General features: G+C 45.8%; 1 protein-coding gene across 12 annotated transcripts in view; it reads left to right on the forward strand.

Moving 5' to 3' along the window:
- Map7 (microtubule-associated protein 7) overlaps positions 1-26,198 on the forward strand; it is a 128,261-nt gene that overhangs the window by 53,595 nt on the left and 48,468 nt on the right. For 9 of the 12 annotated variants that reach the window (XM_087655330.1, XM_087655347.1, NM_001198638.2 and 6 more), the window contains 1 exon segment: positions 26,032-26,130. In XM_087655330.1, the coding sequence (XP_087511456.1) occupies positions 26,032-26,130 (99 nt within the window). 12 annotated transcript variants of the gene reach the window in all.

Raw genomic sequence — 26,198 nt, forward strand, 5'->3', positions numbered from 1 at the left:
AGGGGTGGGAGAACAAACGGGTGCTGGCCGATGTCTCTGATCACATAGAATTCCCTGCATAAAAACCAGTACAGTAGTAGTCAGAGGTTAAGATGGACACAAGGGCGAGGGGGCAGGCTGCTTGTTCAGCAAGGGGAGGCTGAATGCTGTGCTCACCGTTCTCCATGCTTCTCACAACTCTATAGGATAGGAGAGCACGCAGGCTAGGCATGGGAAGAGCTCTGATGGGTCATGACCTTGACCAGGTTCCAGCTGAGGCGGACTGTGGGGAGAGCAGGTAGGCAGTGGGCAGGAAATGGTAAGCACATAGAAAGGAAGCTCATAAGCGCCTTAGAGTTTCTTCCCAGGGTCTGCTCTGTCCATCAACTGCTGTCGGGAAGGGTTTCCATGTTTTGTATTTACTAGGGATTATCGTGTGGTGTTTACTTACAAACCTACCTTTATTTCCTCAGAGCTTATTGGGATCTGTGTGCATTTAATCTCTACTTAAGTGATTTGCATTCCTTAAATAGTAAGCTGCCGGTATCATTCATTAATACAGTTTTGCAATCCATTCAAAATGGAGCCAGATATGGAGTGGTAAGCCAGGGCTTTGGGCCTGAGATGATAACAGGAAGCTGTAGCCAGGACTATACCTCTTCCTGAGGCAATTTCTGTGCCCCCGAAGCTTAAGATGAGTCAGCACCCTCGCCCTGTGTGCTGGACATAGACAGCTTCTGAGCCACGTGTCTGACAGAAAACCCTTTGTTGTCGTTCTTCTTGTTGGCTGTCAGCCATCCTGCTGCATGAACGCATCACCGATCAGTGAAGCCATGTTGTTCTCAGGAAAGAGTGGAGTGCTGTGCCCACACAATGTCCTCCCTGTCCTTCCCTTCCGTCGCTCCTTGTGGTACCAGTCAAGTCTCATCAGCAGGCCGTGCTGGCCTAAATGCTTCCTGGGTGCTCTGCCTCTCTCTACTTGGAGCACGTGTTACACCAGAGCCTGGTGTAAGAGTTATAAAGAGACGAGTGTTACAGGGAACCTTCCAGGGCCCCCACACTTGAATACTAAAGTTCTTTTCCTTAGTAACTGTTGGAATACACTCCACACACACCCTTCCCTGTACGCTAAACCGTTTCTGCCCTTCTTATACTACCCAGTGCACTATGAATAGCTTGTTAGATCGCACTGGTTAAACAGCAATGTTCAGTTCAGATGTAAGTTTTCCATGATATGCTTGACCAGAAAATGATTAAATCTGTGGATTTAAGACTGACTTCAATGGGTGACCTCTGTGCTGCTTGGGAACTCCATCTACAGGATCGGTATAATAAAGTTCCTGTTATGATGTCAGATCAGCCCACTTGTGTAAAGCCCTCAGAATAGCATTTGACCTCAAGTAGATCATTAGGTCTAAGCTGCTGTCCATATCAGGATTTTTCCAGGCTAAGATGAATGGCACCAGTTGTAAAGCCTCCACCAGATAACTTGTCTTTATTACACAAGCTGTCAGGATAGTGTAAGGGGCCAGGGAAAGGGTGGCCCAGCAGCTGTGGTGGTGAATCCTGAGGGTGTTGGGGTGCACCGGCTGAAGCTCACACTCCATTAGCTCCTTCCAAGGCCTTTAGAGAGGATTCAGTGGGTGCTTGAGCCCCAGACATCTTAGAAACTGTGGTGTCCAACCTCTTACTAGAGCCAGCCATGTCACTCAAGGACACTTAAAATATTTTCTTTTCTTCTAAAAACCAGAATCTATTTGAAGTTGGGCCTGTAGCTAGCTGAATTCATTAGATTAATTGGCTTTAATCAAAGATTTCTGGACATCACGCCACATGTGTAATTAAGACTTCTATTGTGACTCTACACAAAAGCCCTTTAAAGCACAGAATCATGGTTCAAATCTCTAATCCCAGCACCAGATCAATAGAAGTAGGAATTCCATGAATTTAAGGTGAGCCTGGGCTATATAGCAAGCTCAATTCAGTCCATCCTTGGCTACATAGTGATTTCCTGTCTCAAAAAAACAAAAACAAAAAACAACAACAACAAAACCCAACCAGACTTAATACATGGTTAAGAATCCTCCTTGCTGAGGACCCGAGTTCAGGTTCCAGAACCCGCACTGAGCACCTACAACCACCTATTCACAGGGAGACTCTCTTCTGCCTCTGCGGGTCTGCCCACAGGTAGTATACATTTACACACACACACACACACACACACATACACACACACACACACACTCACACAACTCTGAGTAACTCTGAGAATGAGAGAGGTGGTCCTCCCCAGGAAGGAGCACTCCAGCTTCCCCAGTGCCAGTGGTCAGACCTGAAAACATACAAACAGGTGACATTAAATGGACTCAGCCCATTGTGTGCAGTACCAATTAATAAAGAGGCCATGAGTATAAAGGGGAGCAGGGAGGAGAATATAGCAGTGTGGAAGTCTTTGGAGAGAGAAAAGGGAAATGTAACTACAATACCATCTTTAAAAAGGGGGGGACCCTTTTAAAGTGATGGTAGAGACACCGAGCCCAGAGTTCCGTGTGACACCCAACTATCAAAGTGGTGGGTTCTCAGGATCTGTATGTAACCAATGAGGAATTGATTTCTTGAGCTTCACATTTGTACCGCATGGCCCTGGCCCTCCCCTTTGAAGACTTTCATCATTTCTTAGAACCTGCTAAAGCAAGTCGGCGAACAAAGATGCTAAGCTTCACTTCCAGTCCTGTCTCAATGGCTCGGTGGCTGTCCTCCGCAGCGGAGGGGGAGAAAGAACAGAGGTCTCTCTGCATGGCCGGGTCCGAATGAGTGCCTGCGGTTGCTTCTGGTTCAGGAAGAGTTAGTAGGGAGCTTGGAGGATCTAAATGAGTTGTTGGATCCCCGAACCAAAAGGCAAAAGAGCCTGGAGAAACAGAAGGACCAGATTTTTAGTGTGCGCTCCATTCACAGCCTGTTTGGGGCTCCCGGCCAGTGAATCCCCGAGACGGCTGTTTTCACAGGCATTTTTTAACCAGGAAAAGCCTCCCAGCCTGCAGCCCACGCTCCTGTGAGCTTCACTGACTCTTTTGAACAGAAGTTTTACTTGGTTCAGTGAGCAGGGCTGCTGTTTCACAACAGGCTGCGGGGTTGGCTAGAGGTCTGGTCGCCCCTTTGCTTTCTCCCGAGTATACCTCAAGCTGGAAGAATCTTAGCCTGACTGTAAGCTCCCGTTGTCGGCATTTGGCTGGCTGAGGGGTGCAGAACAGGAGGGAGACGTGCAGATATGTTGCAGCACATTCGAGAAGGGGTTTTAGCTGGAAGACGCTGAAATGGAATGTAAGTTACCAGCGCGAGAGTGGTGTGAAAACTTTAATGAGGCTCTGTAGGTGCTCTCCAGGCCAGCTTGACAAAATAGCACTTCTAACAGGTGGACCAGAGTAGGAAAGCTCTTACCCGGTCTGTTTGCTAACAAAAGAGAAGCTTTTAGTTCTGGCATTTTTAGAAAGCAGAGCGGGATTTAAGCTCGTCGCCGTGCTGTATAAGTGATGGAGTGCCCTTGTCATGTCCTAGAGCCATGTGGTTGCCATGTCAGTCCAACCACCGCTGGTTGCTTGGGATGCACACAAATAAGACCCCTAACTTCACGGTGTCTCCTGAAGACGGCACGCGCACATCGGGCCACACACGCAGTTAAGCCGTTGTCTGAAGGAGAGCTTGCTACGTGATTTACTGATGATTTCTTACCGCTCTAATACTCCATCTGGATCACACGGTGGAGGAGGAAATGACGGCCGCTCTATGCAGAGTGATAGTACAGTACGTCCGCAGAATTAAGGCTTTGTCTTGCCTCCTCCTCTCTCTCCTTCCTCCTTCCTTCCTTCCCTTTTAGAAACGCAGCCAGCATTTCCCTTTCTTTTCCTGCCGAAATGCCTTCCTTGTCTTAATCTGCGACCACTGATTTCATATGGGCTCTACAGAGAGAGCTTCATGCACGGCCTCTTAGCTGCTACTTTTGGAGAGTTATTTCGGCCACCTTATTTTCTTCTCCAGTAGTTTCTAGAGACATTCATTAAGTGTGAGATTTGAGATAAGGACTTGCTTGCCTTTAAGTCTATTTAATGAGTATCATATCTTACTATAAAATGTTTGCTACGGGAAAGGCATGAGTTTTATGTAGTTATCAATCTCTATCTAGTAACTACTGGAAGATGACTCAGTCCGGATAATTGTTATTTATTTTTTATGGTTAAAAAATACAGAATCGGGACAGTGTGTTTGAGGTAACTTTAAGGTTTGATTTTGAGTTTGCCTTTTAGCTCTGACTTTACTAATTTTGAGATAAATGACTTATTAATTATCTGTCAAAATGACAGAAAATGTATATTGTCAGCATACAATATTGTACGATAGGGTCATCTCAGACTTTTAGGCTTCAACATAACTTAAAGAAAATCTTCCTGTGTGCTTGCTCCCTTAAACTAATTTGCAGATTCTTTCTGCCCTTGAGCATATTTTAGGTGGACATCTCTCCACACACAAAAAAATGTATGGAAGGGCTTGGGTGGGGTGTGGGTGGGGGCAAGGGTGGGGTTTGGGTGAGGGTGGGGGCGAGGGTGGATTCCGGAGTAGAACCCTTGTCTGGTGTGCTCACCCACCTTGCTGAGTTTGACCTTTAGCATTGCTGAAGGAAACAGTGTTCAGCAGACTCAGATGCACGTGGAGTTTTCATGTCTTAGGATAGCACAGAATGGTGAGCACACAGCAGGTCGGACTTAGATATGATACAGTGCGATGGCCAGCCTGCTGTGCGTTCATATCCAACAGTTAAATTTCAAATGGGAAGAAGGTGGGGCTAAGCCCGAGAATTCTTAATATCCTAGACAAACCCTTAAATGACGCTGGGTTTTGGTTCTATTGTTTCATTTCCATCTCTTGGCTTTTGGATATTACAAAGATCCCCGCAGAAGCAGAAAACATGAAATCTTTGTTTCCATCGACTCCAGCTTCAGTTTGAAACCATAGCTTTAAGGAGAGATGGACAAATGTAGCTATGCTTGTCCTCCACCCACACAGCAGCCCAGCCACTAAACCATGGAAGTGCCCACAGGCGGGAGAAGCCCACTTCTGTTGGACCAGCCCTGGACAGGGATGGTCAGGGATGAGTGAGGCAAACAGACTGCCCCTCTGCCCCTGCTGCCCTGTATGACCTTAGCCACAACATTTTCCCAGCCCCTTGGTACTCAAGTCTTCAGTGAGTAGTCACTGAATCCTGAGTCCCTAGAACAGAGTCGAAAGGCTTCAGGTCCCTGATACCTTTAGTAAACTAGTGAATCTGGTCTCAGCCTCCAAAAGAACAGGGAATTGAAGTGATCACACTTCTTTCTGGAACTTCTCTGAGCTGGATCATTTTAGATTAGGTGTGTGGTTTTTGTTGTTATTGGCTTGTTTTGAAAAAGCAACTATCAGTAAAATTGGTCAATCACCATCATTCACTGACCTCTGTCTTCCAATATTTCAAAGTATGCTCGATTACATGTAATTTAATTTCTCCTAAACAAAATGCACAAATACTCAATAGGAGTAATGGCTGGGAGGGGTGAATTAAGGTCAGAAATTAATTTTTTTTCTAGGAACTGTGTATAGCCCTGAATCCTCCAACTCTCCAGCCACAGATATTGGAGCTTAACCTAAAACTCTGCGAATGTTCTAGAATGAGATTGCATAAAAAGAAAGGGAGACTTAGTAACAAGGCAGTGACACATATTGTCATATAAACTAAGGGTGTGTGGTGTGCTTCGTTCCAAGACTTAATTAGTACATGTCTTCTAAGGCGAAAATCATACACTCAGTTAAACCCACTAAGATATTCTAATGGCATTTTACTGAGTTGGTATTTAGTAGTTATTCTCTCAAAGAAACTGTAGCGCTGAGTCTCGGGCTCTTGTGTGATAAGATTTTGACTCTGTACTTCGTGTCTCACATCAGAGTGTCGTGAAACCTGAAGGTTTTATTGAACCGTAACCTGACAGGTCTCAGCCCTCAGACTTTTAACACTCATGAACAACTCGCTCGTTGACTGCTCAGCAGAGTGAGCTGTGCTTCTTTTTTTAAAGATATATTTATTTTATTTTATGAGTACACTGTAAATTCAGACACACCAGAAGAGGGCATCAGATCCCATTACAGATGGTTGTGAGCCACCATGTGGTTGCTGGGATTTGAACTCAGAACCTCTGGAAGAGCAGTCAGTGCTCTTAACCGCTGAGCCACCTCTCCAGCCCCCGCTGTGCTTCTTTAATCCGAAGATGTTTTGCTCAGCGAAATCTAAAGTGTTTGATCATGTATTAGAGCAGTGCATGTGTTTAAATAAATTCTGTGACACAAATAATTAGGTTTGTTGATCTACATCTTCGAAAAAGCCATAGGGATTCTTAATGAGAAATGGCTTTTCTTCGGTCCTATTCAGTTTTAAAGGGTGATGCCACAAGCCGTCTCTGCATGGTAACCTGTTAGGTTATACAAGTTTTAAAGTCTTCAAAAACAGAATAAAATTATATGACCAAAGAGCAAACAACATGACAAATGGCCAAGAAGGTGAAAGTTAATGCTTAATCTTTCTGCTCACTTGATTTGATCTAGCATTAACAATGCAAAGGTTTCGTGGTTTTCTGTAACAACCCTTATAAGGTTAAAGATTAACATTTTTATGTAACATTTTAAGACGTCTTAAGGCTAGGGTCTAGCACATGCTTCGCATGTGGGAAGGCTTAGATTTGATCCCTGGAACCAATAAGAAGGCTTCTTACTTTGAGTCGTTTGGTTGGTTTTGTAGTATTTTTCTGATAATCAAGATTCCCAAACAAGGTGATGAGGAGATCAGGGTCATCCTTAGCTACATAGAGAATTCAACGCCAGCCTAGGTTACATGAAACCTTGTTACCCCAAACCCAAAGAAAAGTGTGGTGTCAGTCATAGTCAATATAAAAAGCCAAGCGAATACTCCATCCAGAGATGTTAGCTACATTTCAGTGAAATGACATCACTGAAAGCTAAAAAGTGTTTATGCCCTTGCATTTTTCTATATAGGGAGTTCTTCCTTACCGAGTGTGGGGCTATGAGTCTTGAGAATTCTTCATAGATTTATAAAGATGCATATTAAGTATGTTTAAAGGTGTACAGTGGGTATTAATGGCTGGACAGTGGTGGCACACGCCTTTAATCCCAGAACTCGGGAGACAGAGGAAGGCAAATCTCTGAGTTCGATGCCAGCCTGGTTTACAGAGTGAGTTCCAGGACAGCCAGGGCTACACAGAGAAACCCTGTCTCAGGGATGGGGGCGGCGGTCAAATTCGTGTTAGTGACCAGGTGGGGCCCATGTCCTTGAGAAGTTCTCAGTCACATGAATGTAGTGTTAGACTTTTCCTACGTCTGGACTTTGCCTTTGCCGTCTACAGCCTACAACACCCAGCTGGTCCAATTCCTCCGGGATCCTAAGCCTCACATTCACCTTGGGTGTGAAATCAAATAACGAGTTCCCGGTGCACCTAGGACTGAGTTCCTCGTTATATCAAGTGTGCTTCCGGCTTACCGCAGTTGATCCCTTTAAATTTCAATTTCAAAACAGGTCTAGGGTGTGGCATCTCCTGATATCTACTCAGCGATTTCATAGCCAATAGCAACAGATGATCTCAGCTCTCCTGTGATCGTGGCTGAGGCCAGGCTCTACCTGTCACAACCAAGCAGGTTGTAAGATCTCCTCACCTACAAGGAATTGGACAGACAGTCTTTCCAAATGGCCAACAGCAGAGGGGTGAGGCAACACACTGTCCCTTGCGATCCCAGTACTGGGCTGTACAGAAAAGCAAGGAGATCACGAGTTTAAGGTCAGGCTACGCTTTAGCAAGATCCTGTCTCAAAACCAAAACCAAAAACAAGGCAACCTACAGCTGGGAGGGTAGTTTTGCGTTTTACAGTCTGAGTGAGATTTAGGTATGAAATGAAGGAGCTGAGTCTGTTAAGAAGCAAAGGTGAATTTATTTTTCAGTTGTCTTTTTTAAAAATGCTACTTCTCAGATTTATTTTAGGCTATGAAAATATACCTTAGCACTACACAACCCATGACAAACACAAAAGAAGCATCACCCAGATCCTGTCACCACAGCGCATTGCCTTCATGGATTCACTCCAGCATCAATGTGCGCGGCCGGAATCCAGTTCCGAGCCACAGTGCTGCTTCTCCTTGCTTTAATGTTGCTGGTTGCATAAAGTCCATGGAGGGACATTCTCCACTGACCATTGTTATTTGGGTTTTTGCTTGTTCAGTTTTGTGTCCTAATGGACCATCTTTAGCTATAAAAGCCCCTTCTATCTTTAGGTGAGTTTAACATTTTAGAAGAGGGATTGTAGAGTCTATAATTTTGAACTTTTTAATGTCTGTGGATAGATTACTAAACTCCTTTTGGTTAACGTACTGTCATTTTGGTGGTTGCTTACTTTTTGTGCCGTTGATGGACCTGGGGATTCTATACCAAGGTAAATTTGCCACCGTGACCTACTTTCCTAGCCGGTGTTTTATAAACTGTGGCGTGAAGATTTAGCATAGGATCTGGGCCCCCCCACCTCCCTCCCCCGATGCTTTGCAGTGTGGTGCAGTGTGAGCTCGCATGCATTGACAGCTGCACGTCCCTGCTGGTGAATAGCAGCTCTCCCTTCCTTGCTTCTGTGAGTTTGCTGTGTACATCGTACTGCAGCTTGTCCCATGACTCAGCATTCTCGTGGAAGACTCCTTCAAGCTTCCCTGAGCTGTTGCTTCCTTTAACAGGATTGCTACTTAAGACTTACAGACTGTCTTTGCTCTGTCCTTTCAGACTAAATGGATATTTAACGTGTACCTTTGTGTGTGTGTGTGTGTGTGTGTGTGTGTGTGTGTGTGTGTGTGTGTGTGTGTATGGTAAGAATGTGATCACGAGGTGCTTTCTGAGATCCCGATTTCAGCTCCTCTCAACCGTAATTCTGACCCGAGCACTCATTGCTTGCTTGGGTCTTGTCATTGTCAGTTTGGTTTGGTTTTGGTTCTGGTTTTGGTTTTTGTCTTTTTCAGTTTTTCCTACCAGTAAACAAGGGTTCTAGTTTTTCTCCATCTTCATGAACATTTGTGATGTTCTTATTTTAAAAAAGTCCTAAGGATGAGATACTGTCCCACCATGATGTTAGTGCATCTCCAGGTTGCTTGGAGAAATCAATCACTTCACAGATACTTGATATCCATATTTGCATGGTTCTGCGTGTGAGGATTCAGCCCATTACAGGTCAGTATGTTACAAAGAAGTTACATCTGCACTGAACATATACAAGATGTCTTTTTGGTCATTAACCCCACATAGGGACCAGGCCTCCAACATTTGAACCCTTAGCATATAAGTCATCTCTCCCACAGACCAGTTATCTTTTGTGTGTGTTTGTGTGTTTGAGACAAGGGCTCACACTGTAGCCCAGGCTGGACTACAACTCCCAGTACCACTCCTTCCTGAGCCACCATGCCCACCTTGCGCCAAATTTCATATCTCTAATTCTTGTAAGTGGTTCTTTGAACGAATAGTAACTAAGGAAAGACCTTCTAAGTTGTGAATAGATCATGTGAGTAAAGTTGAGTTGTCATGTCTATCAACGGTTGGTAGTGATGGGCTTAATTGGTCAAATGAAGGGTGGCTTCTGATGGGTGGGAAATGGGTGAGCATTTGTAGTTCAGAATTAGAACTAAGTAGACCAAAGGGCACCTGTTGATAGCACCTCTGGCAGTTTGGGAAGAGCCTCAGGTCTCTGTGCACCCCATGGGCAAAGAACTACCCCAAATGCCACATGAATATGAAGGTAAAATGTTGAAAAGTAACAGTGTGGCTCTTTTCCAGAGTTCTAAACTAGCAATGAACAGGACGCACATCTTTGCACATATACAGAGAACAAACGAAAGGCCTCACACATCAAAGGAAGAGGGAGTTCCTCTCCATAAACACAAAGCTCTTTCTCTGAGCTGAGTATGAAGACATGGCATAGACCTAAATCCTGCCACTCTAGCAGCTGAGGCAGGAGGATGGAGTTTGAAGCCCGCCTAAAATGTATAATGAGTGCAAGGAGAGCCTCACAAGATGCTGTCTCAAAACACAAACCAACCAAGATAATGGTTAGTTGGTTCTGTGTGTTAGTGTAAGAACTGGTAAACCAACCAAGATAACGGTTAGTCGGTTCTGTGTGTTAGCGTAAGAACTGGTAATAAACAGACTGAGCGCTTGGAGGTGATTTCTTCAACATTAACTGCCTTTCTTATATACAAGTTCATATCATTTAACAAACTGTCAAAATATTTATGCACCCAGTACCTCTAAGCCAACACAAAGAAGAGAAAACTTACTAAAATATATTGGGAATACTGATGCCCAATTATGTGTAATTGTTCATAACTGCACATAGTCCTCCTGTTGCTAGCAGGCAGTAGACTCTAGTGTTCTCGGTGAGAAGAACCCTGTACAGTTCTGGAAAGTGAGTCTCCGAAGACCCCAGGCTCTCACCTCACACCAGCTGTTGCCCCCAGACGGTGTACTATGACAGTGCAAACCCTGGTATCTAAAGACTGTCAGCGTCAACTAGTTACCTGTAGGGTAGCATCCTAAGAAAAGCATTGCAAAACGCACAAGGGGCTTGGATTTATTATAAATTAATGGCAGAGGATGAGGATGTTCATTAATTATTAACATTGTTGAAATGTGCTGAGTGTTTTACACAGGTTTTCTGCCAATAGCTGTCATTAGAATGGCTTGAAATTACACCCTGGAGAAAAAGAGAGAGGTTTTTACCTCCATGCATTTTGAGCTGTTTGTTAGCTTTGCAATACAGGAAAAGAAAATGAAGTTTTGTTCTCCCTTTCTGCGCTCGTTATAACAAAAGACAGATTCAACAGAAAGCCACGCATTTCTAACACGTAGAGCTCATGTACATGGGCCATCCCTAGGCAAAGTGCACACCAAGCATCCCACTGTAAGCAGTGGTTTGAGCACCTTAGCTGCGGGACAGCGGGGAAGGCAGAAGCTGGACCGTTGAGTATCTGGCTCAGAAAACGGTCACCTAAGTGTGCAGCTGTCCTTTAGAGGTTGACCTCTTGTTAAAAGGACTTAGAAGCTGGCCAGGGGCTCAGTCCCAGCTACCCAGGGGAAATTCCTTGAGCCCAAGAGTTTGAGGCCAGCCTTAACAGCTTAGGAAGACCCTACTGCAGATGGTGATGGTGGTGATGATGATTAAGGTGACAACAATATTTAAAATATTCAATTTGTTCAGTATTAGTAAATGTTTAGTGTTTCGGTCAGATAGGTAGAAGTTATTTAATTGCGGAAATTACATTGTTTTAAATACACACTTGTGATATTATGAAGGAGAAATTCTTCCTAGTTTAAGAACTTAAATAAAGACCTCCATGAAATAAGAACTGGGTTGTAAGTTGTTTCTAGTTAGCATGTATTACTGAGAAGCACAAAAGCCCTGACTCGTTAACTACAGTAGCACAGTATACTGGGGTTCCTTTGTTTATCTTCCCCCTCCTAGTCCAGGCTGAGGTGGGAGGCCCCTCATTAAGATGGCTGCTCATGACCTCAGAGCCTGTGTCCTATCGTCATGGTGCCCTGTGAGCACACCACTGCCTGCTTCTGCCCCCCACCGTGGCCCACGCCTGCCAAGTGGCATCTAAGTGTTCTTCGAGAAGATGGCTATGGGAAGGACCCTTGTAGCCGCCCTTCAGTACGTGGAGCCTTTTCAAAGATGATCAAACCCTTATTCTTGGCCACCAATAGAAGGCTTGTTGTTCTCTTTCTTCTTTACCTCGGGTCACGTATCTGTCAAGTGTTGCTATGAGACCATGTTGTAGAGTGGGAACCTTTCATAAAATTTCACAATCCCTCAATAATTACAGCCTCTTAAGAAGCAAGAGTCACCGTAGAGTCATTTATATAATCAGTTGTTTAAAGGACCTCACTTCAAGCTGGGTTCGTGGGCTGTGCTTTTCCTGGGACCACAGAGGATTGTGACAGCTGCTTGCTTCTGACTTCCCAGGCTTGCTCGTTTTTGTGAGAGAAGCCAGCATTTTGATCACTGTATTTTAGCAGTACAAAGCTATGTGAAGTCGTTGTTTAAGAAAGAACCTGGACGGCTGGGGAGAAGCTCAGTAGGTTCCACACTTGCCACCAAGCCCGATGGCCTGTGTCTGCTCCCTGAGACCCAGGTAAAGATGCTAAGAGAAAAGCTACCCCACTGCATGTCCTCTGCCCTCCACGTGTGTGCTGCGGAACATGTGCCAGCAGTCATATAAACCACACACAACACTGATAAGTACAATTTTTAAATTAAGAAAAAAGTTATGGCTGGACATGTAGTCCTAGAGCTGAGGAGACGGAGGAAGGGACCACAAGCTTGAAGCCAGTCTAAGCCACATAAGGAGAGACCCTGTCTCAAAAATAAAAGTGACTTTGAGGACCACACGTGTCCATAGTCAGTGGTGGACATAGTAGACATGAGCTGCTGGCTCTAATCCCAAACACTGGAAAAATAACAACAAGAATACAAGAATGATTTTTCAGATCTCAGAGCACCAAGTTCTCAGGCTTTTTTTCCCTCCCAGAATAATGTCACTGTCTCAGCTTGTCTTTGGGCTTTAAATTTGACCTTAAATATTATAGTTTAAAGTCTGCTCGTGTTACACAACTGTGCCAACACCTGGAAAATAAGCGTTACAGACTAAGATGTATAAATCTTAAATAAATACTGTTATTTCTTAACTCTACTTAACTAAATGTGAAAATTATGAAAAAAAAAAGTCCAGAAAAACCTCTGTTTTAAAAATATTCATGACATTTGGCATTCTAAAAATATTTACAGGATGCAGTAAAGGACAGTGTGCAGTTTTATAAACTAGAAGCATTTGCACATTAATAAAACATTAAACCAAAGCTGGAATATAAATGGTGCAGGGCACCAGGTCCTCTCAAAAACACGTCCTGGGTCTCTAAGTTGTTCGCACTGGTTATCAGGGGAAGCCTGACCACACCCTCAACTCGCTTTGTTGGAAAAAAGCGCCAGTGGCTGAGAAGAACAGGGTTCCAAGTGGTAAATTGAAGCAACTCCATGCTCACCTCAGCCGCTTCAGGCAAGAGACACAGAAACAAGCTGTGATGAGCTTTACGCCTCTCAGAGCAGCCATCAGCAGAGCCTCAGCACACGTCCGCCCAGGACAGCCTCCCGGTGCAGTGGAAGGGCCATACCGGGAAGACAGTGTGGGACAGCTCAACAGATGACACAGGGTGAGGTGAGAAGTGCTTTGCCGCAGGATGGTACTTCCTGGGTAAAGGGATAAGGGCTGAAGAGCCTCGCTCTTCCTCCTTGATACAGAAGTAAGCATTCAGTGGACAAGAGTCATCAGTCCGCAGAGCCTCGGGTCTCTTGGGAAGATTGAGCTCAAGAATTCCAGACAAAGGAAGGGAGAGACAGGATGAAGAATTTAACATGCACAGCATGGCTTCCTCCAGTGTGAGCGTCTCCCATGCTGAAGGGGTGACCAGGGTCGAAAGTAGAATTTACAGAACCGGCGTCATCAGCCAGCATTCTTAATCTGGTGCAGTGCTACAGTAGGTTTTAGAATAAAGACGAATAAGCCTGCCCTGTCTTCTCTATGAAAGCGGTGTTAGAAACCAAGCTTCTGCCCTTGAGTGGCAGCAATTCCTAATGCACTTCTGTAGACTGGCCAGCGACTGACACCGAAGTAAAGTTGGCCTGCTCACATGGAAGGCCTTCTGTTAACTGCACGTTCAGGCCTAACAGCGTGCAGTTTGCACACCTCACTTGCCACGCCACCAGGTGTAAGCTCCACTTGTAACCCCACACTTGGCAGCTAAGGAAGAACAGCTCAAGTTTGGGCCAGCCTGAACTATATCGCATAGCCTTGCCTCAAAAGTAGAAAGTAAATAAACAGACAGTCCCATAAGTTACAGCATGGACAGCCTATGAGTCATGAAGAGACATGCTGCACGGTTCTTTTTACAGCGATGTACCCTTGCGTTCCAGCTTTGAATATAAGACTCCCACCCCTACCCCAAGAGCAGCCCACACCTCTGTGTTCTTTAACCTTTACAGTACGAAGCACCCAGGGTGGTACCTTTAGGTCCTGGGGCCTCATAGGAAGACCTTAGGTCACTGGAGAGGCATGGCCTTGAAGGTGGCCTTTCTCTTGCTTCACGGTCCATGATATAAGCAGTTTTTCTGGGCTTTGCAGTCACCCCGTGATAATGTGGACCTGTCAGATGACAGACAGGGCAGTAAGGTCATTAATCTTAGGTCAGCAACCCCACAGCCATGGGCCATCAGCCTTCTCTCTTTACAAGTTATCTTTATGTTGGGTATTTCCTAATAGTGACAGCACACAGACTAACACGTTTTAGCTTAAAACCATAAGAACGTAAGGCACAAGAGCCCTTGCCTGGGGTCTGTGGTAGAAAGGACTGGAATGTATCCAGTCAGTGTGCAGTGTGTTCTGTAAGATAAAGATCATGAAGACATGTGGAAGTTACTAACGAACAGACTTAAACCAATACCCAGCCTGTGAACTCTGCTTAAAAATGGCTAAGATGATGAATTGTATTAATGTATACGCTACCACAGTTAAAATCTTGGAGGGGTTAGGAAGAAGGCTCCATAGCTCCGAGTACTGGCGCTTCTCACCGGGGACCTGGATCCAGTTCCCAGCACCCACACAGTGGCTCATGACCATATGTAACTCCAGTTCCAGGGATCCAGTGCCCTCTCTTTTCAACTCCACAGACACCAGGTGTGCACATGGTGCATTTGCAGGCAAAACAGTCGGGCACATAAAATAAACCTTAAAAACTTAAATTGAAAAGAAACTATGTACCCTTTATAGACGTAGAGATTGTACTCCAACGTTATTTATTTTAAAATGGTTTGGCTTCAAAGTGGGTTTGGCTCCAAGTTTTATAAGAACTAGTATGTTTATCTGTACCCTGGGAAAGAGACATGTTCAGAGGGGCAGAGCGACACGGGCCCTGCTGCAGGCGCACTGTCTCCTCTCTTCAGAGGTTTTCACGGCCTAATAAGCCATGGGACGCTGAGGCTGTGTAAGAGGTGTATCTGTCACTCAGTAGGAGATGGGGCTGGAAAGCATCAGAAAATATCATCATCATCATCATCAGAAAAATATCATCATCAACATATCATCACCACCACCACTTCTCTTGCTCACTAAATCCCCCCTGAAAACTGAGATGCACTTTTCAAATGTGAGTGACATGCTACAGCTGGGAAATGTTTTCATTCCATCTCATAATAGTTTCAGAGAGCTCAAGAGAAGTGGTTGAATGGTGGCTACTTTGGTAGCATAGCAGTTACTATACAGGCCCCTAGATTTTACCATTAAAATAAAGAAAGGCAAATTAGTTCTGTAGTACGAGCATTCCGATATGATATCCTTTAAGTCTAATTTATGCTTTTATTGACTTTGTAGCTCTGTGTGGTTTTTTTTGGTTTTTTTTTGTTTGTTTGTTTGTTTTTGTTTTTGTTTTTGTTTTTTTTTTTTTGTTTTTTTTTTTTTTTGTTTTGTTTTGGTTCTTTTTTTTGGAGCTGGGGACAGAACCCAGGGCCTTGTGCTTCCTAGGCAAGTGCTCTACCACTGAGCTAAAATCCCCAACCCTGTAGCTCTGTTTTAACTCATACATTTCATTAATGTCTTGAAAAGCTATCCAGACTGGCTTTTCCAGATCTCCGAGAGAGTTGAAACTGCTGAAGCGTTGAAGTCCTGTTGTGGAAAGCCTTTGGGTGGCCTTACGGCCGTGTACACTCATTTGGTGGCTGGTGGAAGCCACCAACTGCTCTTAATTCAGGAAGCCCAGACGCCATCCTGTTTAGTGAGCAATGAATAATGTGAAATTAAACTAAATTCTGCAGTCCAGTTGCTCTGGAAGCCTTTTAAAATCCAGGGCTCCTTCCTGGGAAGCAGGGCTAGCCTCCCCGGGTTCCGCTGTGCCTCTCTAGCAGTTCTCAGAGACCCAGTGCTTTAAACAGACACCTCTTGATCACTGAATCTGTAGACTTTGATTTAAAGCTTTGTGCTTGACTCAGAACGGGATGGCAAGAAACTGGGCAGATTGTCATTATAATGTAGACCTTTTAACCAGTAGAGTGTTTGGCTGTGGTGGGAGGTGGGAGTTCTTGGGAACTGTAAGCTTCTGACAGTTTCTGGCATCCTGCTCACAGGTCTTCAGCATGGGATACTGACTCTGCTGAGATTTGCAGAGATGTGCCTCATCTAACAGACATGGACTTCTGTTTGTGTTGACACAGCAGATCGTGGCAGTACAGTGACCAAAAAGACACAAGTGTCGACAGACGATGGTGGGGACTGTTGATCTTAGTGTTGCTGGGCTGTGAGCATGTCTGCTCTGTCTGCTTCTTCCCTGAAATCAAAGTATTTGTTACCACAGCACAGATGCAGAACCCCGGGTGGATTGGATCGTTCCTAGTCTGTATTCTGCTACTCCTGACAAAACACCCAGCGTAATGTACTTAAGTGAAGGAGGTCTTATTTTGTCAGTTTCAGCGGTTTCCGTCTCCTCTGTGATCAGTTGGTACCATTGCTTTCGGTCTTGTGGCAAGATACACTGCAGCAAAGGAAACTGCAGGGCGGTGGCCCATGGCTGGAAAGGGCAGGATTTAAAGTTTCCTTCCCCCAGGATGTACCTCCAATGAACGGTAGTGAGGTGAGGGCCGCCCTCCAAAGGTTCTGTCATTTCCCCATCGTTCTGTGGCCGGCGAACTAGCCTTTAAGACGTGGACCTTCCATTAACCTGAACCATAGGTGACACAAAGGCTTGACAGCTTCCGGAAACACCACCCTAGAGCTGCCCTGGCTGTACTGGCTCATTGGACAGAGTGGGGGAGATCCTTCCGGCTGGGTTTCTGATAAAGGGGGGAAGGCTAACTGGAAGCCGGTGCCGTGCCTAGAGGTGGGCAGCTTTCTTCTGAGGGCCTGTGCATCTCACCTGAAGTCACTTACTGTCCACTAAGTTACCCGCTTCCCCCTACCCTGGGAAGCAGGTACATACATTTCTAGTTCTTACTGTTTTAGTGAAATTACAAACTTCTTGATCAGTGTTTGTCGCTATGATGAGCTTCCTTCCTGTGTGTAACAGAACTGTGTCCTTGGGTCTCTGCCCTGACTCACCGCAGTAATGCTTTGTTCATCTTAACTTGGGGATTTTTTGCTCATATCCTAAAATTGAAAAGCAGCAAATATGTACTATATAAAATGTATAGCGCCCTCCTTAAAGCAAGTAAAAATTCAGTATTTTAACAAAAGGGGAAAGGTAATAACCCTTCACTTATAAAGGAACTTGACCTTTTCTTTTTCAAGCAGGGAGATCGCACACTGTGAATCTGCCCTTCTCCTCCCTGTGCCACACAGGACAAACTGCCTCCTGCTCTGGTGCGTGATGCCCGCCTTCCATGGCGGGCACATTGTCTGCAGTCAGCACGGGTATTCTCCAGAACTCCTCCCAGCAGAGCTTTGCGTCCACATCTGCGGGCACTTAGCACATTCTGTTTCCATTTGTAGTCCTTGGGAGACCAGCCAGTGCCATTAGCACGGTGGTGCGCCTGGAGTGCTGCCCGCTCACCGCACACTTGCTGTGCACGGACACGCCTGGTGCACAGCTCTCGCCTCCCATCTGTCACTGCACGCAGACAGGACAGCTGACGAGGCAGCCCGGAGCGTGTGCTTTGGCCTTCCAGCTCTGTCCTGGCCAGTTGAGCCGAGCTGCCCGGCGCTACTCGCAGGCCATCCCAGCAGTGTTTACCGAGTGATTGAGGGCTGTTCCCTGAGCCAGCAGCCTGATACTGCCCTGCAGAGCGACTGCTGGGCTGACTACTGCCCACAGTGGTCTGGGTGGGCTCTGCCTCCCAAGCTGACAGCTTTATCACTCTTCCCAAGATGCAGTTGTCCCAGGTCTGTGACGGGAAGACTGGAGAGAGCGGAAGGGTCTGCTTATGTCTCAATTATTAACATAATAGTATCTTAGTTCTGCAGTAAAAACGTTTTCTTTTCCCCTCCTTCCCTCTCTCCCTCTGCTTATCCTCCTTCCTTCATTCCCTCCCTGCCTCAACACCCCCCCCCCACCTCATTCTTAGTAACAAGAGGAAATGGAGTCTCTCACATTCTAGCCCAAACTGGCTTAGAACTCACTGTGTAGGCCAAGCTGCCCTTGAATTCCCAGTAAACCTAGGTGGTGACCAAGTGAGCTCTGTGGGCAGGGAGGCATTGGTGAGAGTCCAGAAAGAGCAGTGGGCTTCTTATGCATTCCATGCATCATGTATACATTCTAGGAGTTGATCTATCAACAGCACAGTTGGGCAGAGTCAACGAGACTCGCTTTGACTAAACCCCTGCCAACAGGGTTCACAGCTGACACAGGCTTGACAGCTACACGCTTAGCCAAAGAGTGGTAGACAAAGTGACCGAGAAGTTTGTTTCCTGTCTATCCTCAGCTTGCTGGGATGATCTCGTCTTCTCTCTACCTTGAGTCTTGTAATTGAGGGAGGGAGAGGTGGAAAAGGTAAAAAGAGCGAGAGCGTCCATTCTTAGTGGGATTTTCACGCCACCCTAGCTTCTGTCGTCTGATCCGCAGAAATCCAGCCTCTCTGGTTCTTGGTGAATACTGTGGGTGAAGGAAGCCTTGTGAATGCGGGAAGTTGTCAACAGGACAGGGCCTCAAAACTCAAGTCGTGTTTCTCTCACCAGAAAAAGCCAAGCAGCCAGATGTGCAGCCACACGATTATAAAGCCACCCTCAGGAGGCAGGGGCAGCAGGAATGCTGCTGCAGTTGGGCTTTGCTCAGTAGGGAAGGCCTGTCTCTAAATCCTGAGGACAAACCGGACAGTGTGTCTTCTCTCTGGCCTTGGAACCGTGGGCCTGTTGTCTTCTAGAAAGTCTCAAACATAAGCACTGTGGTGATCCACCGCAGTAGGATATACATGCAGTCCCAGAATGTGGAAGGAGATGGGTGGATCGGCGGTTCGAGGTTATCCTCAATTGCATAGTGAGGCCAGTCTGGATTACATAAGAGCCACTGTCAAAGAAAAGCACTGACCATTCTCTGCTCCTCCCTTTTTATGCCCCATCTACATGGGACAGTTTCCTGCACTGCAAGGTGTGTATAGGAATCTGACTGAACCCCAGAGTGATCCAGCTCAGGACCCAAGGCAGTGCTCTTGACCGGGGGCTTTGACTCCGGTAGAAAGCTGAGATGCTTAAGTCACAGAATGCACAGTGGGGTGGGAAAGGGACCAGGAGGCAATCATGCATCAAAACTCAAGGTAACCAAATGTTTCCTTTATTTCTGCTGTACCAGCAATGTAAATTCCAGGATACCCTTGGCTACATAGTAAGACTCTGTGGTACTGGGAGTGGGCAGTGAACTCAGGTAGGTAAGAAGTTATGGGTCTTGGAGAAGTTGGAAGAAGATGAACATGATCAAAACCCATTGCTTGATTTATATCCTCCACAGATCAATACAAAACACGATTAAATCCTGAAAGAATCAACACAAAGCATTATATCCTCAAAGAATCAATATAAAACATTATCATATCCTCAAAGAATCAATATAAAACATCATATCCTCAAAGAATCAATATAAAACATTATTTTAAAATGTCAGGTGGTATTGGAAGACGGCTGTGTTGTAAAAGTCAAAACTTCTTAAGAAGAGGGAGAAGCAGTTTTCTGAGGGAGCGAATGGAGCTGAGCTGTGGTAAATCGATGTGGTTCTGAAAGCTGCTGCAGCAGTCGGTTCGAACTGTTACACGTTTACAATGTTACACATTTACAATGTTACACATTTACAAAGCCCGGCTCTGCTGGCCGACAGTGAGCCGTAAGTGAAGTGTGGACGTGGGATGTGGGATGCCGGTGACGTCCCTGTGGGTTTGCAGCAAAACGTATCACTTTAGTGTGAGAGTGTGGACCATGGGTAAGGTGTGCCCTCTGTGATGTTGGGACTGAGTAGGACGAGAGCAGAACGAGCAAGGCGGCCGGTGCGGGAATGGGCCAGCCCATACGTTCACAATTTAAGTCCAAAGCTTAGTGACATGAATTGGGATAAAATTGGTCTTTCAGTACACACCAGTCACTCAGTAACGTTCATGTGAAATTTGATAAGAATTTCTACAGTGTTTTACTGACTCACTGCAGAAGAGGAACAGTTGTTGGCAGTCAGCAAGAAGTCTTGCTGACTAAACTCTTCCGCCTGATACTGGGGATTAAAACGGTTTTGCTCTGTTTTTGCCAGCTAATGTTTTAAGTCATGGCTGCTGTTTATTCAGGGGCATTTCCAGGAGTCACCCACTTTTACTTTGATTAAACTTTTGCGTTTAAGTGTGGGGGCTTTTTCTGCTTTGCGGTTACAAAACCTAAGTCTGGAAAACATTGGCACTATTTGCTGATTTTCCATGAATTTATGATCTCGCTGAAGTAGAAACAATCTCTTTCACTTTAATTAAGCAAAGTCTAATGAAGTTGAATTCTAATTTCTCTTTTCAAGTTAGTTTTTTTCTAATTACAGGCTGAGCTTAATTGATTAAATCTAATTCTATAACTTTGCCCAGCTGTTAACGTTTAGCTGGGTAGTAATTGCAATGTCTGATTTATCATTTCTCAGGAAAACTGGAAACCGTTTGCATTGTTTAACACACACACATACACACTCGTGCATGAACTTCTAAATCTTCCCGCACACACACACATACACACCCCGTCCCCTGCTCTCCCCCACCCCTTTGTGTGCTCTGTCTGTGCTGTGCTTAGTCACAAACCCCATTCCTAGGGATGGGGATAATGGGTGTGGCCACCAACACGTTAGTGTGGAGAGTTGCTGGAGACTTAAGTCTCCATCAGAGGAGCAATAGCTTGCCTGGTAACCTGGTGTATGCTACAATACAAAAATAGAAAATACAACATTTTCTATTTCTATTTCTATTCCTTTCCCTGTTTAAGATAAAAACTTTTTCCTGGGAGCTGGGAAGATGGCTTAGTGGTTAGTGTAGAGGCTCCAGGTTCACTGCCTGGCGCCCGTGTCGGGTGGCTCACCACTGCCAGTTAACATGTGACTCTGGGCACCTGCGTTCACGTGTTCATAGACACAAACATATACACACGGTGTTTAAAAAGTAATCTTTTTAAAAACCCTTTTTCTGCGTAGTGTGGTAGTGCACGTCTCCAATCCCAGCCCTTTGACGTACTTGAGGAAGGAAGGCGGGAAGATTTAGAAGTTCAAGGTTGTCCTTGTCTACTGGCTAAGGGCCAGCCTGTGCAACGAGACCCTGTCTAAACCAAACAAGCAGACAGCTCCCCCGTTAAAGTTTTTCTGATTGAATGTAAAGTGTGTAAAGTTTAGTCCTGTTGGTTCTGCGCCTAGGGAACTGTAAGGTGAACCAAGGGGGTGCTTTCAGTAAACCAAACAGCTAAGTGGGTGGTTTCTTAATGTTCCCACAGCATATGCAGGCCATGAATGTTCTAAGACAAGCTCTCCTTCGTGTTCAACTAAGGTGGCAATTTCTTGGGCTGTTTTAGAACAAATTATCAAAACAAATTGGATACGTTATCTCAGGAGAGGATGAGATTCACAAATTCTGAGGCGAAAGGCTTGTCTCTGGTCTCACCGTGCTGTCAGCTGAAACTAATCACCATGTGATTTCGCACACACAGAAAAGGCCAGGTTCTCTTGTGTTTGGACAGTGGCTCTGGGATTCTTCACATTCTTGCTTGGCCTTTGGTTTTGAATTGTTTACTGAAAAAAATCGTGTCTCTGGTTGTGGTGTGACTGAGCCTTAGCACAGACTTTTAATCCCTCTGGCGGGAATACAGACAAACTCTCTATACACACCTTTAATCCAAACAGTGACGGGAAAGTTAGTCTGTAGAAGGGAGTACTGTGTTTGAGAGTGATGTCTGACTGAGTGGCAAGTGACAGATCCGAGATAGGCGTGACAGAACCGAGTATTCCCAAGGAGGAGGAAGGGGACGCTGTTTAAGAGAGCACAGAGAAAGGAAGGAGGAAAGGAGGCAGTTTTACTGAGACAGGTGAAGGCAGCACGAGCCAGAGACCGAGAAGGAACCAGAAGGTTAGAATCATCGCCAACGTTAGTTCGAGCCCAAGCAGAGCAATTCAGAGGCCGAGAGAGAAGCCAGTTTGAATCAGCATGAGGAGCTGGAGTCAGAACAGCCGAGCTGACAGGCTGACCGGCCAGAGTTCAGGAAGAGCTAGGAAGAGCGGGTTTACCCAGCAGCGAGTCTCAGGCTGGAAGCTGCCAGGACTAGGCCCAGGTTAGCAGACTGAGGCCATACAGGAGCCAACAGTCTCTGCAGATGGGAAGTTATATTTACAAGGTTACAGCTGCAGCTGCTCCCTGGGAACACTGTCGCCGAGTAGCCTGGGCTTCTTGTCCCTCACAGCTGCAAGGGCTTCACAGTGCTGTTCTTGACAGCCAGCCTTGTGTGTCCTGTTCTAGTAGGGCACTGTCTGAACAGTTTGATAGGGAAGAAAACTGAGTCTGATGGAATAAGATGTATTTATCTGGCGCTCACTCCTATAACCTTTTATTGTCGCTACACAAACTTATGACTATGGTTCCGAAGTTAAACGAAGGGAAGGGTCTCAATAGTTAAGGCAGTAGGTGTTATGGAATTGCTTTATTTCTTCATATAATGTGAATTACACAACTAAAATTAGATACTTGGTGTTTGTGATCAAAACGTTACAATAATCCTGGAAGGTATAGCTGAAGGAGTAGCATCGAGGAACAATTGCATATATGTCTGGCCTGTTACATTCAGGTTTTCAACAGACATATTGAAACTCAAACATGAAACTGGCAATATCCAACTATGATAAAAAAGGGATGTCATGTGTTCTCATTAATTCCCCAAAGCTATACTTGCACAGACACCAACTATGTGATGGACAGGGATGCCTGTGCAGGGAGGAACTGAGTTCTAAACTTGCCGGCCACAGCCCATAACCAAGTCCACGCATAATGCGCTGCTCCCATAATCCCAGGAGTAGGGAGGCTAAATAGGAGGGTTGTGAGTTCAAAGCTAGCCTGACACTCAGTTTCATTCAAGGGTCTAGATTTATCTCAGTGGTAGAGATCCTTTTTTTAATGTGCCGTAGGAAGTGAATGCTAACCAACTGAGCATCTCAGTCAGCAGTTACATCAAGCTGTGGAAGACATTTCCATCACATACTCAAAAGTCGAAGCAAAGCAGTGGGAACCCCAGGACCTCTGCAGGGAGACCATTGCAAGGAACGGGGAAGTCACAGCTGTGCGGACCGTGGAACGGCTATTCAGCTTGTCTGGGGCTGTGCAGTTTTTAAGCAGAAGGCAGCCGTCAGTGCTGGCTGCCTCCATGTTTTCACTCTAAGTGCCTCAGAGAGACTGTCAGGCTGTCCACAAGGCATCTTGTCTGTGTCTTCCTTTGGCCTTGCTCCAGAGTGCTCATTTAGACACGAACGGAATGAAGCTTTTAAGGGGGCGGGAAGATCATTCAGGGTTTCTTAGGGTGAGCAAAAACTTAGCATCATGGTGTGTGTCTTAGTTTTCCTATCTGAACACAAGGAAAAGGTTGAAGTAAGCAATATTGAAACATCACTTGACCCATCTGAAAAAGTTCTCTTTTCCTCCTGACGAACTTTAACATGGTACCTGTAACCCTAGCGACACTCCCTAAGAGTTCACATTTTCTTCATTCTGGAAAGCTGAAGATATGTGTCTGCTTTATTTTTTGATAGGTGAAGGATTTTTCTTTGGTTTTTTGTTTTGTTTTGGGTGCTGAAACTAAACTCAGGGCCTCACACGTGTAAGTCAGGCACCCTAGGCCTGGGTTACCTCTCCAACCCCATGTTGTCCTTAGCTGGTGAAGTTCCCTGTACTATTAAAATAAAAGTAATTTACTTTTCGTATTATTATGATTGAGGTTTAAGAACCTCAGCCTTTTCTTGTCAGCCTTTTCTTGTCTGCCACATCTGTTGCTTGCTCACAGGATCACTGCCACCAAAGTTTTCTTTCTCCCAAAGCTCTGAGGAGAGGGAAAGCCAGTTTACCTGAGTGCGTAGGGACTAGGGAAAGCCACACTGACTAAATGATTTACTCCCAGAGAGGCTTCAGGCTGTCTTTCTGCACATTATCAAGTAGAACCCTCTTCTCTAAATATGGTGGTGATGGTGGTGGAGGTGGTGGTGGTAGAGGTGGAGGTGGTGGTGGTGGTGGTGGTGGTGGAGGTGGAGGTGGTGGAGGTGGTGATGGTGGTGGTGGTGATGATGGTGATGGTAGTGGTGGTGGTGGTGGAGGTGGTGGTGGTGATGCTGGTGATGGTGATGGTGGAGGTGGAGGTGGTGATGGTGGTGATGGTGGTGGTGGTGATGATGGTGATGGTAGTGGTGGTGGTGGTGGAGGTGGTGGTGGTGATGCTGGTGATGGTGATGGTAGTGGTGGTGGTGGTGATGGTGATGATAGTGATAACTGTTCTGTTACCTTGGAAAAGGAAATGATGATCTTAAGGTCTCCATGGGGAAAGACTACCAACTAAGCAGAGTAGGCTAGAGAGGAGAGGTGAGCGCCATCTTTAAATAGCTCAGGAGTACTCTGATGTCACAATTGACTAGAGACCCCACTGCCATCTGTGTAACAACAGCCTTTGGGTACGGGCTCAGTGTCTGGGATGGACTCTGGAGGAAGTTGTTTCCCTTGGAGCAAAGCTGAATGGATAGTGAAACCCCATGAAGACCTGGACTCACTCTACTTTCTAGCCTTCGGTAGAGACCTTGGGTTTTACTCTGGGTGTAATGGGTGTTGCTACAGAGTTTTGAGCAGGGGAGGGGGTATGAAGTATTCTCTTGAGATCATGAACAGACTGAAGCGGACCTGGAGGTCAAGTAGACTAATTAAGTGACCAAAGACACCTGGAGGAGAGATGAGCAGAAGTGGCGGCCAGGTGCTTTTTAAGGCAAAACAAAAAGACTAATGAATTAAATGTAGGGAGTGAAAAGAGAAGCCATTGATGACTTTGTAGGCTTGGACTTGCTTAGCTGGAAAAGTAGATACAGTTCTCTGCATCTGACAATCTGTGCTGCACTGAGGGTGCAGCTGACTAGCCCACCTGCCCAGCAGGTGTGAGCGGTGCCCAGTGACTAGCCCACCTGCTCAGCAGGTGTGAGCAGTGCCCAGTGACTGGCCCACCTGCCCAGCAGGTGTGAGCAGTGCCCAGTGACTGGCCCACCTGCCCAGCAGGTGTGAGCGGTGCCCAGTGACTAGCCCATCTGCCCAGCAGGTGTGAGCGGTGCCCAGTGACTAGCCCACCTGCCCAGGAGGTGTGAGCGGTGCCCAGTGACTAGCCCACCTACCCAGCAGGTGTGAGCAGTGCCCAGTGACTGGCCCACCTGCCCAGCAAGTGTGAGCAGAGATATGTGCCAACACTGAACAATGAAGCGTTGCACCTGGGCCAGAGCCTTCCTCCTAGCATATTTTATCTCGGTTCCCTTTTGGTGATCAAATGGTTCCATTTGTGGAATTTTTTAAATTCCTAATGTTTGGACCTTCTAAGAACTAGGCTCAAGGACTGTTTCCTGTAATCTCAGGTCCCAGGAGCTCAGGCAGGAAATTTTTCAGTGAGTTTGAGGCCACCCTGAGCTACATAGTAAGCACAGGGTAGCCCAATACCTACTGTCTAAGAACAAAAAGGCTTAGTTTTCTGTGAACTCTGACAGAGAGAGGTGAGGACTGGAGCAAATCACTAATGCAGGACTGGTCACCGCTGAGCAGCGCCCTCCTCACACTTGGGAATCATAACTATTACTACTTCGTAGTTTTGACTCTAGCCTCCTACCTGATACAGTAAATGTTGAGCCCCTGAGTGCTTGGGAATACATTTTAAGGAACTAATGAAATGTCTCTTTTTGTCTCATTCTGTAGTGTCTGATGGCTATAAAATACAAGGAAAGAGACCTGCCCCCAGCCGCCCTACTTCCACACTTTCAGGACAAACGAGCAACCACTCAGGAAATAAACCAGGTATGATACCGGCAGTTACATGCGGAATGGGGGGTTATTTAAAAGTTTCAGCCCCATGCTGATAACCA

This window comes from Rattus norvegicus, chromosome 1, assembly GCF_021556685.1.
Source record: "Rattus norvegicus strain SHRSP/BbbUtx chromosome 1, alternate assembly SHRSP_T2T, whole genome shotgun sequence".
In the NCBI taxonomy this organism is placed as follows: domain Eukaryota; kingdom Metazoa; phylum Chordata; class Mammalia; order Rodentia; family Muridae; genus Rattus; species Rattus norvegicus.